Source organism: Coturnix japonica, chromosome 19 (genome assembly GCF_054131305.1).
Source record: "Coturnix japonica strain WE chromosome 19, WE-NBRP24, whole genome shotgun sequence".
Lineage (NCBI taxonomy): Eukaryota > Metazoa > Chordata > Aves > Galliformes > Phasianidae > Coturnix > Coturnix japonica.
The window spans coordinates 10,861,903-10,877,132 of NC_140681.1; the positions used below are offsets into that span (position 1 = coordinate 10,861,903).

The 15,230-nt window shown below is 63.8% G+C and overlaps 3 protein-coding genes across 5 annotated transcripts; 2 read left to right on the forward strand and 1 right to left on the reverse strand.

Annotated features, from left to right (window-relative positions):
- Window positions 1-274: 274 nt before the first annotated feature.
- LOC116654278 (interferon regulatory factor 4-like) lies at window positions 275-3,349 on the forward strand. 3 transcript variants are annotated; one of them, XM_032448558.2, is made up of 8 exons: window positions 275-747; window positions 1,228-1,417; window positions 1,619-1,671; window positions 1,853-1,937; window positions 2,057-2,158; window positions 2,229-2,609; window positions 2,715-2,833; window positions 2,939-3,349. In XM_032448558.2, exons 1-8 carry the CDS (start codon window positions 574-576, stop codon window positions 3,077-3,079), a joined length of 1,245 nt encoding a protein of 414 aa, XP_032304449.2. In that variant the 5' UTR covers window positions 275-573; the 3' UTR covers window positions 3,080-3,349. The 3 variants fall into 3 exon arrangements, with proteins under 3 accessions (XP_032304449.2, XP_032304448.2, XP_085376560.1); XM_032448557.2 differs by having other exon boundaries at window positions 332-747; window positions 2,009-2,158; XM_085520434.1 differs by having other exon boundaries at window positions 332-747; window positions 2,715-3,349.
- A 491-nt stretch (window positions 3,350-3,840) lies between these two features.
- FOXS1 (forkhead box S1) lies at window positions 3,841-5,277 on the forward strand. Its single transcript, XM_015882028.3, has one exon. It carries the CDS (start codon window positions 3,969-3,971, stop codon window positions 5,205-5,207), a length of 1,239 nt encoding a protein of 412 aa, XP_015737514.2. The 5' UTR covers window positions 3,841-3,968; the 3' UTR covers window positions 5,208-5,277.
- A 2,820-nt stretch (window positions 5,278-8,097) lies between these two features.
- On the reverse strand, window positions 8,098-15,002 carry MYLK2 (myosin light chain kinase 2). Its single transcript, XM_015882113.3, has 12 exons — window positions 14,877-15,002; window positions 13,121-14,284; window positions 12,662-12,996; window positions 11,734-11,839; window positions 11,506-11,599; window positions 11,309-11,418; window positions 10,834-10,975; window positions 10,625-10,695; window positions 10,291-10,419; window positions 10,011-10,163; window positions 9,597-9,729; window positions 8,098-9,362 (listed from the first exon to the last, which is right to left on the reverse strand). The coding sequence occupies exons 2-12, from the start codon at window positions 14,248-14,250 to the stop codon at window positions 9,282-9,284; spliced, it is 2,484 nt and encodes an 827-aa protein (XP_015737599.2). The 5' UTR covers window positions 14,251-14,284; window positions 14,877-15,002; the 3' UTR covers window positions 8,098-9,281.
- Window positions 15,003-15,230: the final 228 nt, after the last annotated feature.

Below are 15,230 nucleotides of genomic sequence, written 5' to 3' on the forward strand. Positions count from 1 at the left end.
TGGAAAAGACCTCCATGACCCCCAAATCCATCCCCAGCCCACCCCACCGTGCCCACTGCCCATGTCCCTCAGTGCCACATCTCCATGGGATGGTGACCCCACGGCTCCCCATGCAGCTGTGCCATTGCATTATCAGTCTTTCTGAGAATAAATGTTTCCTAGTATCCAACCTGCCCCTGGTGCAGTGTGAGGCCATCACCTCTCATCCTATCGCTGGAGAAGAGACCAAGTCCATTCTTGGGCAGTGTGGGAGCCTGAGGGGGGGAAAAGGAATGTACCCAGCTACCAGAATAGGGAGAAAAGGGGAGAGCAGCTCCTTAAGGACAGGAAAGTGTAAGGAGCACAGGCACAGCCTCAGGGCACTGCGGGGAGCGAGGTGTCCCGGCGTGTCCCGGCGCTCCAGCCCCGCTCCCGGTGCGCTGTGCCCTCCCCTCGGGCCGGGATCCCGAGGCGGCAACGAACCGAAAGCGGCGTCAGGAAAGGGAAAGTGAAAGGCCGGGTCCATCGCGCTTTCGCTTTCAGGGTCTCCGCACGTTCCCGAGGACGGCGAGGCCGGGACGGGCCGGAGCCGGGATGGCGGAGCCGGGGTCTCCCATGCGGCTGAAGGAGTGGCTCATCGCGCAGATCGACAGCGGCCGCTACCCGGGGCTGCGCTGGGAGAACCGCGAGCGGACGCTCTTCCGCATCCCCTGGAAGCACGCGGCCAAGCAGGACTACCGGCAGCAGCAGGACGCCGCTCTCTTCAGGGTACGGCCTCTCCCAGAGCCCCCTCGGAGCCCCCCGCCGTCCTCCTGCTCTCTCTCCCCTTTACATCCCCGCTGCACCGCCCCGCTCTTCCCTCGGATCCCCGCCCGCCGGTTCCTCGCACCCCCCTAATCCCCGCAGCACCGTCTCTGTGCCCCCCCCCGCTCCCCCCTGCCCACCCCCGCGTCCCCCCATCCCTTCGGCACCGACCTCGTGCGCCTCCGCTCCGCGCTGCGCTCACCCCGTGCGCCCCCCGAGGGTCCGCGCTGCACCGACACCGTGCGCATCCCCGGACCCCGCTGCTCAGCCCCATTCCCTCCCACAGACCCCCGATGCTCAGCCCCATAATCCCCCCGATCCTCTCCGCACCGGCTTTGTGCCCCCTCGAACCCAAATCCCCTCCAGCCCCCAGCTCCGGGCTCCCACCCACCGCCCGGGCTCCTCCCATCCCCGTGCCCAGCGCAGCCCCCGCTCCTCCCGCAGGCTTGGGCCGTCTACAAGGGCAAATACCACGAGGGCACGGACAAGGCGGACCCATCCACTTGGAAGACGCGGCTGCGCTGCGCCCTCAACAAAAGCACCGACTTCCAGGAGGTGCCCGAGCGGAGCCAGCTGGACATCTCTGAGCCTTACAAGGTGTACCAGATCGTGTGCGACGGCACCCGGGATGCAGGTACCCCCTGCCGGGCTGTTGTGCCATTTCCCCGTGTCCCACATTCTATGGGCATCACGGCTCTGTCCTCTTCCTCCCCGCTCCTCATCCTCTGCAGAGCTCTGGGCTGTGCTCAGGCAAAGTGCTGTGATGGGGTCAGGACTGGGCTGGTTTCCCCATGCTGCTTTTGGGGCTCAGTGTTTTGTTCCCTGTTCCCTGCAGAGAAGGATGAGAAGGAGAGCAGAATGCAGCCCGCAACCAGTAAGGACCCACAGGTGAGCCATCCCCCGGTGTGGGGCACGTGCAGAGATAGGATCCCAAATCCCCTCTTCCTGTGGCTGCTCCCCCTGCCTGCATCCAGCATCCATCCTGGTTCCCCATACCTGGGGGTCGAGCGGTAGCAGGAGCTGGCTCAGGATCCTTCTTTGCCCTCACTGTGGCTACTCTTGTCCCCAGGGCCACGTGGCTGAGGAGAGCCACCGAGGCACAGCAGGAACATGCCACACGTTACCCCTGCTAAGCGCCCATCCAGCAGAGCGAGGTGAGAGAAGGGCCCTGGTGATGGGTGGGAGCAGGGTAGGACTGAGTACGGGTACAATTACTGCTCTGCAGGAGCCACTCTGCTCTCCTGGTACCCACACCACCTCCACCCCAACCCAGGATACCACGTGCGGGGAATCTTCTATGGCTGGAGCCCGACCCACAGCCACCTGCTTCCCAGGGCACCATCCTTCCTCCCTGCCGAGGATGTCAACCACTCAGGTAGGAGCTGTGCCAGCCGGTCTGCAGCCCCCCAACCCCCCAGCCCCACACTGACCCCTAATCCCTGCAGACTGCTGGCTGCACATCCGCCTGTACTACTGCGACGTGCTGGTGAAGGAGCTCACCACCCGCACGGCCGAGGGCTGCCGCATCGCCACGCGCACTGAGGGTCCCTACGGCCCCTCCCGCATGGAGCTGATCGAGTTCCCCTCACCACGTGCACTGGGAAGCAGCGGGTGGACAGTCGCTGTCACCGAGGTCCTGGAGAGGCTGCTGCCCCACCTGGAGCGCGGGGTGCTGCTGTGGGTGGCCCCCGAAGGGGTCTTCATGAAGCGGCAGTGCCAGGGCAGGGTGTATTGGAATGGGCCGCTGGCCCCACACCGGGACTGGCCCAACAAGCTGGAGCGGGAGAAGACCTACAAGCTGCTGGACACACAGCAGTTCCTTGAGGGTAAGTGCCTGTCAGCCCCAGGGTCCCATCCCCATCACGGGACCCATCTGCTGGGGGACAGCTATGGGGATACAGGGACGGTCCCATCCCTGTGCGGTGTTGCAGAGCTGCGCAGGTACCTGAGCCACGGGCAGCCAGCACCACGGTACCAAATCCACCTGTGCTTCGGTGAGGAGTACCCCACCAGCACCGGCCACCACCTCCAGAAGCTCATCATGGCCCACGTGAGTACACACAGGGCTGCTGATCCTCCTGCCCATCAGTGGGGCGATGGGGACCCTCAGTGTCAGGTATGGACCCCATCCTCCCAGCAGCTCCATGCCCTGCAGGTGGAGCCGGTGTTTGCACGAGAGCTCTTCCACCACGCCCAGCGCCTGGGTCCTGCACTGCTGCGGGGCTGCCCCCAGCCCTGTGCACCCACTGCCCCCGGGCGCATCGCACACGTCCTGCAGCAGCTCTGCCAGCCCTGAGCCGGGCAGCCGAGGGGACACGAAGCCTGGGGACACGCGGCCGCCCAGTGGCAAACCCATAAAGCCACAGCACGTTCAGCAGGGATGGATGCGGATGGATGCTGGCTGGAGTGTGGCACTGCACGGAGCGCTGTATTTATTCCCCAGGAGCCCAGCGGAGGCTGCTGGGTGCAGCTGTGCCCAGCAGGGGACAGCCAGCTCTGTCCTGGTGCCTCGTGCTGTGGGGACTTGCTGTCTGTGAGCTGAAGAAATAAAGGTTGTGTTTCGGTACAGCCGGCTGCGGCATCGGGGCTGGGGCTGTGCTGCCGTGCAGGATGCGGGGGAGCTGAGTGAGGCAGAGCCAAGAACTGCAGGGACATCAGGAGCTGAACGCTCTGCCCATGCCTTGGGTTCCCCCAGTGGTGGGTGAGGGGGCTCCCGGCGGGGCTGGGGTCGTGCTGCAGAGCAGCGCTGACGTGCCCAGGTAACTGGGCTCAGTGTGTGCACGGGGACCTGGGTCAGGGTGGGGACATGGCGCAGAGCAGGGACACGGCACGGTGCGGGATCCAGAACCACCCCAGGGATGGGGTTACCCGTGAAGCCCCATCCCCACACTGCATCCTCTCACCCCACACCATTGCTGCACTCCACATCAGCAGCACCCTGTGCCCCGTTCACCTCCCGTACCCATCACAACCCCACAGCGGTGCCAACCCGAGCCCGCTGGCTCCCAGCCCCGGGGCCGGCCCCGACTGCGCGTCCGGCCGCAGGGACCAGCACTGGACGATGGGGCCCCGCTCCGCCCTGGGCGGCCCTACGGCACCGTAGAGGAGGGGCCCACCGCCCCCACACCGATGGGGCGTTTTAATGGGCTCGGCCGGAGCCGGGCAAGCAGAGTGAGGACGGCAGGATGCAGCCGGAGCTCCCGGTCGGCTCCGCAGCTCTGCGCGGCCGCACGGCCCCGGACAGCCCCTATCCCGGCCCCTCGCCGCCTGCCGAGGCCACCAAGCCGCCCTACAGCTACATCGCCCTCATCACCATGGCCATCCAGAGCACTCCCGAGAAGCGCATCACCCTCAGCGGCATCTACCGCTACATCATGGGCCGCTTCACCTTCTACCGCGACAACAAGCAGGGCTGGCAGAACTCCATCCGCCACAACCTGTCGCTCAACGAGTGCTTCGTCAAAGTGCCCCGCGACGACAAGAAGCCGGGCAAGGGCAACTACTGGACGCTGGATCCCGACTGCTACAACATGTTTGAGAACGGCAGCTTCCTCCGGCGCCGCCGCCGCTTCACCAGGAAAAGGGCCCTGCAGGATGGAGAGGGGGATGAGGGACGCAGGAAGACCCCCAGGACCCGCTCACGGGCACCGCTGCCAGAGGAGGGGAAAGCGGAGAGCGGCTTTGCATCACCGACAGCAGAACAGAGGGCAGAGGGTATTGGGGTGCCGGGCTGTGCTGGGCAGCTCTGTGCTCACCCGCGGCCCAAAGTGCCATTCTTCACCAAGGAGCCACTCGGGGTCCCGTTGGAGAGCCGCCCGCCCGCCCCCCCCCATCCCAAGCAGACTGCCTTCGGGGGACCCCCGGCTGCGCTGCCGCTGCCCCGGCCAGGTCAGTACCCACTGCCCACAGAGCCCGGCCACCCCGCGCAGCGCTCCCCGGACCCCACTGCATCCCCCCCGGGTGATGTGGAGGGCAAAGAGCCGGCGACCCCCACCATGGGGCTGGGCCAACCCTTTGGGCAGGTGCCCCCCGTTTTCCCCAGCACCCTGCTGGGCACGGGCAAGCCCCCTCCATCTTGCTTCCTCGACGGTGATGGCTACAAACAGCCCCCCCTGCCCGTGTTTGGCTCCTTTGGCCGTGGGGGGCCCGAGGCACTGGGGGGCAGCTACCAGTGCCGGGTGCAGGCGCTGAGCTTCTGTGTGAACGAGCGGCCGTGCGGTGCAGCGCTGGAGCATCTCCTGGCTGCAGCCCCCACTGCTGCCACCGCCACCCCCCCGGCCCCTCGCCAGCCCCCCTTTGGGGTGGGAGAGCAGAAGGAGCCGTGGGGCACAGGGGGGACGATCCCGCTGCAGGGAGGTGGTGGTTACCCCCTGGGGCTGCCCCACTGCCTCTACCGGACGCCTGGAATGTTCTTCTTTGAGTGATGGACTGACATCTCCCCCCCGCCCTGGTACCATGCAGGTACTGTGGAATAAAGCACGTTTGTTCATGCTGCCTCTGTGTCTCTGCGACCCGCTGGGGGTGGGGAGCAGGCAGGGGGCATCGGGGCCACTCCGTTCCCACCCGGATTGCTGCTGGGACACATGTCTCTGTGGCCGCCCACTGTGGCTCTCCTCCATGCAGACCCCCCTTCTGGTGTCCATGGGCTGGGTGGTCTGGTATCCCCAGATGTGATGGGGATGGAGCCCCTTCCTGACGCAGCTCCTACCTGGAGTGACAGGAGGGAACCCTCTCTATAAGGGGCTGGGGGATGTGCTGCACCCTGGAGCAAACCCTGCACTGCTCACACATGCCTGGTTTGCCCCATGCGCTGTGTATGGTATGAGTGGTGCTGGCCTCAGCACCCACAGAGAGAGCCAGTGGGGGAGAGCTCCATGGGATGGGGTGTATGGGGAGATGGGGCTCTCCCTGTATGGGACCATCTCCTTGCCAGTTCCTCACAGCACCCTACAGAGCTGGGCTGTGCCAGGGCTGCCTGCAGGCATAGCTACAGCTGTGATGGGAACAGCAAGATTCCTCAGACCTGAATCATTCCGGGCGGCTGCCGGTGAGGAGCAGTGAGGAGCATCGCCTGAGTCACCACTGCCGGGCTGGGCACGGGCTGGGATGGGCTGGGATGGGGTGCAACTGGGGTGGGGTGGTGTCCCAGGCTGCCAGCCCCTTCCCACGCATCTCCAGATGATGTGGGGCAGCATCTCCACAGAGTCCACATTGCAGCCTAGAGCAGGGCTGGCAAAGTGGGAACATGTGACTGTACATCCATCCTGTGCCCATGGGAAGGGGCCCCCAAAGAAGCCCCCAAGGCTGCAGGATGAAGGTGCACCTGCGGGATACAGATGGTGTCCATGGTTTGTACAGGGGGGGATGCTGATGGTGAGGCTCTCTATGATGGTTTGGGGATGGGTGTATAGCAAAGCTCCCCGGCCCCCCAGGCAGCGAGATGTGGCTCATCCAGGCCCCAGGGTCCCATTGAGGGCCAGCCCTGGCGTCACTCAGGGACCAGAGCAGCGCCACTGCGTCACCCGTTATCAGCCCCAGCAGCCGCTGCCAGGCCATGGCTGTGTCCCAACCCCAGGCAGGGCAGGAGGGGCCTCTGCTCATCACCAGCACAGCAGCAATGCTCTCTGGGCTGCAGGCTTTGCTTTTCTCCCTTCTTTTTGTTGTTTTTTTTTTCCTTCCCTCCCCTGTGGAAAACAATATTTGAGTGCCTAGATCATGCTGGCGTCTCCGGAGCCGTCTACAGCGATCAGGGCTGACCTCAGCCCCCTCCTTCACATGGTCCCCGGGGGCGCGAGAGGAAGCGAGAGCCGCGGAGCCGTGCCCAGGGGCCGTCTGGTTCCCACACCACGCAGCCGGGCCGCCCGCCCGCTGGGCTCTGTCTGTGCCTGGGAACGCAGCACCAGCCCGGGGAGCACTAAGGAACCCAACCCATCTCTGCCCCCCACAGCACAGACCCTGGTATGGAGACCCCATCCCCAATGCAGCCAGCATGAGTGGTGCTCCGCTGGCATGCAGAGGGATGGGTGCCCCTGTGCAGGAAGGAAGCAGCAGGGCTGTGTGGGATCATGGCTATGAGGGTGATCCAGACTCAGCCATGAAGGCTGCGCCCTCAGCATCGCTGCTCCCCACTGGGATGGGATGGGGCAGAGCTCTGGCCGTGGCCCGTTTCTCTCCCTGCCCTTCCTCCCCCCTCACTGCCGGCTCACTGGGTGGCCTGGCCCCGGCCCACTCACGGCTGGGACCACACTGCAGCGGGTGCTGGCGTGGGAGCACAGACCCCCAGCTCTGGGCAGTGCTGCATCACCATGTGCTGCTGCATTGCCATGTGCTGCTGCACAGCACTGCCCTGCTCGCCCTCCTTCCCCTCCGGGGCTACCAATGGGGTCACAGCACCAAGAGACCCCCACGTGAAGGCAGACTCACAGATGCTCACTGCAGTGAGAGCGCACCAGATTAGGACCATCTCCATCGCCGTGATGTGACGGTGACCCACATTCCTAGGAAGGGAGAGGAGGGGGCTGCAGGGTGGGGGTCTCCATCACTTCACGCTGGGTCTGACCGCCCCACATCGTCCTGCTGTGGGGCAGCCATGGCCTGGCTGTGCTCATCTCCGGGTGCTGCCATGGTAGGCAGGCTCAGTGCCACCCCCGTGCTGCTGCGGCTGAGAACTGGCACCCACAGCACTCGTGGGCACCCGGGGCTGCCCTGCAGCTCACCCTGCAGCCCCATGGCCCAGGGCAATGCACGGCTCCTGGGGACCAGACAGGAAGGAGACGTCACCACCACGGAGCGTAACTCAAACCAGATGGGGCCGCGCTGTTCTCCAGGACCGCAGGGTGGTCACCGGCAGGAACTGGTCAAAGGCTGCCGGCAGGAAGCGGGCTGGGAGGGACGCCCTGGGCCCAGCAGCAGCCCGGCCTGCTCTGCCTTAACTGCTTCAGGGCTGGACATGGCTGGAGGGCACGGAACCCCACAGGTGTGGGGTGGGGAGCAATGGGACTGCAGGAGCCGTTGTTGGGCACAACCTCTTGAGCAGTGCTAAAGCCATGAGGACACCTCTGTCTGTCTGCCCATCCATCCATCCATCCATCCATCCATCCATCCATCCATCCATCCATCCATCCCCTTCCCACCAGCACCCCGCAGCCATGGTCTGCACAAACCACTGCCTGGGGCTATTGGCACACTGTCTGTCCTTCTGTCCCTCCTGCACAGGACAGGATGCCGTTTCCACCCCCTCACCTTCCAGCAGCGCTCGGTTCCCAGCTGCTGCCCACCCACCCGAGGCCGGTGTTGGCTGTAGGGCCGTGGGGCTGCTCTCAGACCTGTACATTTATTTACAAGAAGCCGAACGCGCTGGTGTGGGCCCTCCTGCATCACAGCCCTCACCCCACGGCAAAACCCAAAGCTGCGGGGATGGGGAGCTCAGTGCCAGTCCTGCACAACGAGACTGGGGCTCAAGGGGATGATGATGGAGGGGATGAGGGTTGGGTGGGATGGGGAGCAGCCCCAGCACGGCCATGCTGGCGGGGGGGGGACGCTGGCGGGCGGTAGTTCCTGTGTGTTGGTGGTCAGAGCTGAAGCAATCCTCCGCTGCGGGGGGAGCGCGGCCAGCTGCTCTGCATTAGGACGCCTTTATCTGGCGGCGACGTGTGAAGGAGCGGCCGCGCTGCTCCCCCGCTGGCAGAGCGGAGGGCAGGGGTGAGCAGCAACACAAAGGCTCCTTCTTCGCTTGCCGGCTCCCAGCTGGGGATGGATGATGCTCCTGGAAGAGAACTCGGCGCTTCCTCCCTTCCTGTGCAGCCCTCCCGGCGAGCGGCAGCGCGGGGCCAAGTCCGGCTTCCTCCGGTGGGGAGGAGCGGCCGCAGCCCCGCTCCTGTGCCAAGCGCCGGGGTGTGGGTCCCGGCCCCTGCTTTAGCATCGCGGCACCGGCATCGCTGCAGGACAGGAGCCCAGCACTGCAGAAAGGGTCCAATGAAGCGATCACGGGGAACTGCTGCAGCATTTACAGGCAGAGCTGAGTGTCAAGCGTGGGTGCGAGGTGGTGGGGAGCGCATGGGGCTCATCCCGGGCTGCCCCAAAGGCAAAGGAAAGAAACGCGAGCAGGGAGCGCTGAGCGTGGAGTGGGTGGGACATCGATGGGTGTGGGAACGGTGGCTGCACAGCCGTGGGAATGCAGGGGGGAGCATTGTGGGGATGGGGAGGGCTCAGGCCCTGAGAGCCCATAAGGGTGGGAGCAGGCGGGGAGCGCACAGAGCCTGTACACCGAGCAGCCCCGCAGCACCCGGTACCAGCGCAGCGGCCACGAGGGATGCGGCAGAGCTGGAGCGGGGCCGGGGATGGAGCAGGGTTGGTGCCAGCCCTCTGCCCCACAGTGGGATAGACGCAGGTGGGGCCGCCCCAAACAGATCCTGCTGTGTCCAGGAGCCGGACGCGGACACGGCCCCAATCCCATAGTCTGGCCCGAGCTCACAGTGCTCATCAGCCCACAGCCGCAATCAGACACCCAGCGCCGTCAGCGAGCCTGAGCTGGTGATCTTCTTGAAGCGGTTGGCAGCACAAACCCCAATGAAGTTTTTCTGCAGAGGAGAAGAAGAGATGCACGAGTCCCATTGCAGACCTTGTGGCTGCATCCTGAAGGGCTCCCAGGGCTGACACAGGAACAAACACAGGAACATCCCCCACCCTCCATCCTGGGCCCCTAAAATAAACCCTTGGGATGCACGTGGAGGGAAGCAGCCTGGGGACCCCCAATCCTTCCCAGGCAGCACAGTGGGCTGAGCTCAGCCCCATCCCCTCCCAGCCCTACGCACCTTCCAGCGCCGTCGCATGACGTATTTCTTGAGCAGCACCTGGGACTTGAGGCGGCGGTTGCAGCGTTTGGCCTTCTCTGCCAGGTTGGTGAGCCAGGGGTGCTGCAGGCACTGCCCTGCACTCATCCGGGCGCTGTAGGACAAGAGGGCAGCTGTCAGCCCACGGCCCCATCCCACATACAGCACCTTCTCATGCCCTATCTGTGAGCCCTGGTGTAGGCTGTACTCCAGCCACCAGCCCCGAGGACCAATGGGAAAAGGGGACCACAAATGGTCCCACTCATCTCACATGGTGGCTCTGACAGGGATACTGGTGGCTTTGGGGATGTTGATGGCCCCAACACAGAGAGTAGCACGTGGGTAGAGATGAGAGCACACAGGTGGGGGCTGCAGTGGCTGCTGCCAGCTCTGTACCTCTTCTCTTTGATGATGAGGTTGGAGACGAAGTCCTTGGCCTCATCTGAAACACTCTCGAAGGTCTCCTCATCAAAGTACCAGTTGGCTGCCAGGACGTTGTTGAGTGTTTCGGTGTCGTTGTCACCCAAAAAGGGGGAGAGGCCGCTGAGGCTGGGGATTGGAGGGATGGTGAGCAGGGGGTCGTGTGCTGGGGCACCCCAACTCCCCTGCATGGAGCAGAGCCAGTGTGGGGACCACTCTGTGCCCAGGGGAGCAGGGGGGGTTAAGCCCAACATACAGCATGTAGGTGATGACGCCCATGCTCCACATGTCCGTGGAGTAGGAGACCTGCTCGTAGTTGACGACCTCAGGGGAGAGGAACTCGGGAGTGCCGAAGTTCACCTTCAGCTTCTCCTCGGGGTTGTACCTATGGATGGGGAGTGATTCAGCAGGGGGTGTCAGGCTGTTCCCAAAGCAATGTCCCCCCAGGAAAGGATGAGCCCACTCTCACCAGACTCTACCCTTCCCATCCCTCCCCTATCAGCCAGTGATCCCAAACCCAGTCCCACACTGAAGGGTAGGAACAAGCATGGAAGGAGGAAGGAGCCAAGGGAAGAAGGGGAGCACAGCACCTTCGAGCCAGCCCAAAGTCAATGATCTTCACCATATGCCCAGTGGCAGCAACACAGAGGATGTTCTCAGGCTGTGGGGACAAGGGCAGGGGGTCAGCGGGGGGTGAGGGGGACATGCCACCCATACCCAGGGCACAGCACTGCTCCGTGTTGGTGCAGCCCAGAGCCCTCCCAGCCCCATCCTCTCCAAAACCCTGGAGTGAGCTCACCTTGAGGTCGAGGTGGAGCACGTGCATGTGGTGCATGAAGCGGATGCCCTCGCAGATCTGCCGCACGAACACCATGCAGTCCACCTCAGTCAAGTGATAGTCGTCATCAATGATCCGCTCAAAGAGCTCCCCACCTTCCACGCTGTGTGGGCACAGGTGGGTCCCTGGGTCACCTGGGGCTCCATGTCCTCCTGCAGAGCCCCCGGCCCCCAGCACTGTGGGCACAGCTGGGGTGGCACAATTGTATGCTGGGGGTCATCCCCCACCCCAACACAGCCATACACAGCGCTGTCCCCAACCCAGAAGCAAGAAGGAAGGTGGGTCAAGCAATGCTGGGGACACCCCTGGTGCTGACCAGCTCTGCTTGGTGTGAGGCTGGCACATCTGCTCCATCCCCACGCATGGGCACAGCCTCCCTGCTACGCTGCCCCTCACCTGGGCATCAGGCACCGTGCAACACAGCCCCAGAACTCACAACTCCATGAAGAGGATGATCTCTCTGGGCGTCTCGATGGCATCATAGAGCTGGATGAGGTTGTGGTGGTTCAGCTGGTTCATCACATCGATCTCCAACAGCACCATTTCCTGTGGCAAGACCCCCAATAATGGCGCTGCTTCAGACCCAGCTGATCCCCAGCTCCACCTGCCCAAAACCCAGCTCCCATCACGGACCTTGTCCTTGGCTCCCTGCTTCCGGATGACTTTGGCAGCCAACTTGAGCCCCGTCTGTTTCTCCGTACACGTGTGTACTTCACCGAATTTTCCCCTGAGGAGAGAGATGGCATCACGGCTTCATCCCATTCCCTGCACCCATCAGGTGCAGTCCTGAGGGCTCAGAGCCACCTCTGGGAGCTGCAGGGATCCGGGTGTCCTCAGCCCTCCCATCCCACTCCCTCTTACCCCCCCAGGATTTCCTTGGAGCTGAGGTTGTACTGGGAGCTGACGCTGCCCGTCCGGAGCGAGACGATGCGGTGAGCAAAGGGTGCGGGCGGAGGGGGGACATCGTCTGCAGAGAGAGGAGGGGAGTGAGAGCAGCGCTGTGCGACAGGGAGCAGCACTGCTGGGACCCCCCGGCTGTCAGCATCTCGGCTGCTATAAAAAGCACGGTGTGACAGAGCCTGCAAATAGCCGCCCCGGCACCTACAGCATCGCCCTGCTGCATATCACCGTGCCTCATATCACCCTGCTATGTGCCACCCTGCGCCTGGCCACCATCCCACGAGTCACGCTCGCCCTCTCCAGGCCACGCAGCTGTTCGTCACCCTCAGCGGACCACTCTCCTTCCCGTCCCCGCTCCGTGCCATCCTACAACACTCTTCCCTCGCTGCCTCCGTGCCACCATCCCTGTGTCACGCTGCCCCTTCTGTGCCACCACGTCCCACTCGCCCACCCAGGACAGACCCCGCTCGTGGAACCCCCCACGCTCCACAACAACGGGAGCCCCATGAGCAGCCCCCACCCCGGGGTCAGTGCAGCCTCCAGCCCTGCTGAGCCCCCAAGGACGCGGTGCAGGACATCGGGACACGCTGTCCCCCTCCACCAGCCAGGCGGTGGCTGTCACTCCGGCCATGGAGACGGCTCCTGTCCCTCTGGGCAGCCCCGGGCAGCACGATGTGTGCCAGACCTCGGACGGGAGAAGCCTGAGGAGGGGACACTCCGCATTTAGCCCTGTTTACAGTGAAACTGGAGCTTGAAGACTGCAGAGCGGGCCAGGAGCCAGCAGCATGAGCTGGCAGCCCAGGAGGGCGGCAGCAGAGATGTGAATACACCCCAGGGCTGCTCTGCACCACGGAGGGAATAGCACAGATCTGCCGTGGTGTGGCCTTACCCAATATCTCAAACGGGTCTTCCTTCCCAAAATCAGGGGTGAGGTAGGGGCTGGGTGGTGGCGCTGCCACTGTCACAGCGGGCTGCCCCGCGGCCCCAGGGCCCGGCTGCTCTGCGTGCCCAGGGGGCTCTGAGCCGAGCTGGGGCTGCTCCTCGGCTCCAGGCAATGTCCTCTCCTGTGGGGTGGCAGCGCTGCCTTCAGGGACGGGCTGCTCTGGGGGCTGCAGGTCCCGCTGTGCTGGGGTGGGCTCTGCCAGACCCTCTCCTGCCAGCGCCATTGGGGTTTCCTCTGGGATTGTCTCCATCGCAGCCATCTCCAGCCCGGGCTGCTCCTGTCTGCAAGCAGGAGCAGGAGGTGAGCATCACCCTGAGCCCAGCCCCCAACCCTGACCCAGGAAGGGACCCATTCTAGGAGGACCCCATCCCAGCAGGGTCCCCCCAAAGGCTGAGCACCAGGTACCTCTGGCAGGCGGCCGGGCAGCTCAGGCTCTGCATCAGAGCCGGGCGTGTGGGCTCGGGCCCCCTCAGTGGTTGCTCCTTGTTTGTCTGCTCTGCGTTGGCCTCTTTCACCCCTTCACCCTGAGCTCCTGCAGCAGCCGGGCCCTTCTCCATGCGCTCCTGCCCTCCATCCTCAGCCTTCACAGCAGCTGGGGGCTTCTGTACAGTATCCGTAGCCTTCTCCTTTGCAGGAGCTGTGGCTTTCTCCTTCGCAGTCTCTTTGCCATCCTGAGCCTTTGTCACTGCTGTATTCTTTTCCACCTTTGCGGGTTTCTTCCCTCCTTCCTTTGCAGCAGCAGCAGGGGTCTTCTTTGCGGGCTGTTTTGCAGCCGGGCTTTTCTTTGCCTTTACAACATTTTTACCTCCATCCTCAGCCTTCACAGCAGCCGGCTGCTCCTTTGCAGGCTCTCCCTTGGCATGGGCTGGTGCTGCAGCTGGGGCTGTCCCTGCAGGCTCTGCCTTCCCTCCTTCAGCTTCTGTTGCAGCTGAAGCCTTCTTTGTGGGCTCTACTTTTCCTCCAGCCTCAGCTGGAGCACTCGGGGCATTCTCCTTTGGAGGTTCTTTCTGAGACCCTCCTACATCTGAGCTCTTCCCCTGTGCAGGCTCTACCATCTCTCCTTGGGACCCTCCCATTGTGGTTTTATCCTTTGCAGGCTCTTCCTTCCCCCTGTTGGTCTCTGCAGCTGAAGCCCCCTCCTTGGCAGCCTCCTTTTCCCCACCATCCCAATGCTGTGCAGCGTTTGGGACTTTCTCCTGCTCAGGATCTACCTTCCCTCCTTTGCTCTCAGCCTTCTCCCTTGCTGCACCCTGAGCCTCAACAGCAGCACCCGGGGCCACCTCTTTCCCAGGCTCTTCTTTCTCTGCAGCACTCGGCACTTTCTCCTTCACAGGCTCCGCTGTCCCTCCATGGGGCTCTCCTGCAGCACCCACAGCTTTCTCCTTGGGCTCTTCCTTCCCTCCGTTCTGAGTCTGGACAGCATTGGTGGCAGCAGTGGGGTCAGGCTGTGCTGTGCTGGTCTCTGTTCCAGAGGAGGCCACGCTTCCAGACCCCCCCATGTTGGCAGTGTTGCCCGGCACCTCGTGCTGCTCCATGGGTGTGGGCAGCTGCCCCAGGTCAGCAAGGTTCCTGTGGGGAGAAGGCATGAGTTGGGGGCACTGGGGAGCAGCGGGATGCACGTGTCTGCCCCACTGCCATTGTGCTCTGCTATCTGCCCCACAGTGACCGACCAGCAGCCTGACACCGGCACCTGTTGTGGTCATGGTGCCATGCGGGCGGCTGGGGGCCCGTGGTTGCACATGTCCTGGTGTGACTGCCAGGTTGGCACTATATGAGCCCCCAGCCCAGCAATACGAGCCCCCAGCCCAGCACTGTGAGCCTCCAGCCGGGCACTACAAACTCCCAGCCCAGCAGCATATTTCTACTCTGCTTCCTACAGCCCTGACCATGCTCAGCCCCATTCTCCCAGACCCAAAGCACAGCTCCCCTACAAGCTGTTTGAGGCATGGGTGGCCCATCCCAGGAACAACCCCCCACCCCAGAAACCCTTCTGGCCACAGGGCTGCTTTAACAGAGCTGCTTTTACAGGGCTTCCCCCAGCCTCTGCAGTGCCTTGTGCTCAGCTCTGTGCCTTTGTGGTTTGGGTGAACCCATGTTCACTGGTGACCCCCAGTGACTGCACAGACCACTCCACTCACCCCATAGCCCACGTCCCCCTTACCTGGGGTCCCTGGAGTAGAAGACAGTCAGGAGAGCAGCATCCGCAGTGTGGCAGCGCCTGGACGGAGCAGCCCCTTCTATACTGGGTGTAACGGAGCCGGATTAGTGCAGAGAGAGAGAGGGGTATCCTTTACATCAGCAGGAGCCGTCCCGCTTCGCCTTTCCCAGCACCTGTTGCTGCTGGAGCCCGTTCAAAGGACACGCCACTCTTCCATGTGTTCCCACCGGGCAGAACACACACAAACATCGAGCAGGAGCCGGCACACGGTCACCAGAGAGGGAGGGAGGGTTGGAGGTGGCCCCGTGCAGGGATGTGTGATGCCTCACCGCTGGGGACAGCCCTTGGCCAGGGTGT

Excerpts from the sequence above, each read along its gene's own strand:
- LOC116654278 (XM_085520434.1), top strand. The coding sequence starts at position 574 with ATGGCGGAGCCGGGGTCTCCCATGCGGCTGAAGGAGTGGCTCATCGCG. Across the intron at positions 1,418-1,618 it reads CGACGGCACCCGGGATGCAG|AGAAGGATGAGAAGGAGAGC; the intron begins GTACCCCCTGCC and ends TGTTCCCTGCAG. Across the intron at positions 1,938-2,056 it reads CGCCCATCCAGCAGAGCGAG|GATACCACGTGCGGGGAATC; the intron begins GTGAGAGAAGGG and ends ACCCCAACCCAG.
- FOXS1 (XM_015882028.3), top strand. The coding sequence starts at position 3,969 with ATGCAGCCGGAGCTCCCGGTCGGCTCCGCAGCTCTGCGCGGCCGCACG.
- MYLK2 (XM_015882113.3), bottom strand. The coding sequence starts at position 14,250 with ATGGAGCAGCACGAGGTGCCGGGCAACACTGCCAACATGGGGGGGTCT. Across the intron at positions 12,997-13,120 it reads TGCCCGGCCGCCTGCCAGAG|ACAGGAGCAGCCCGGGCTGG; the intron begins GTACCTGGTGCT and ends TCCTGCTTGCAG. Across the intron at positions 10,696-10,833 it reads TGCTCCACCTCGACCTCAAG|CCTGAGAACATCCTCTGTGT; the intron begins GTGAGCTCACTC and ends TTGTCCCCACAG.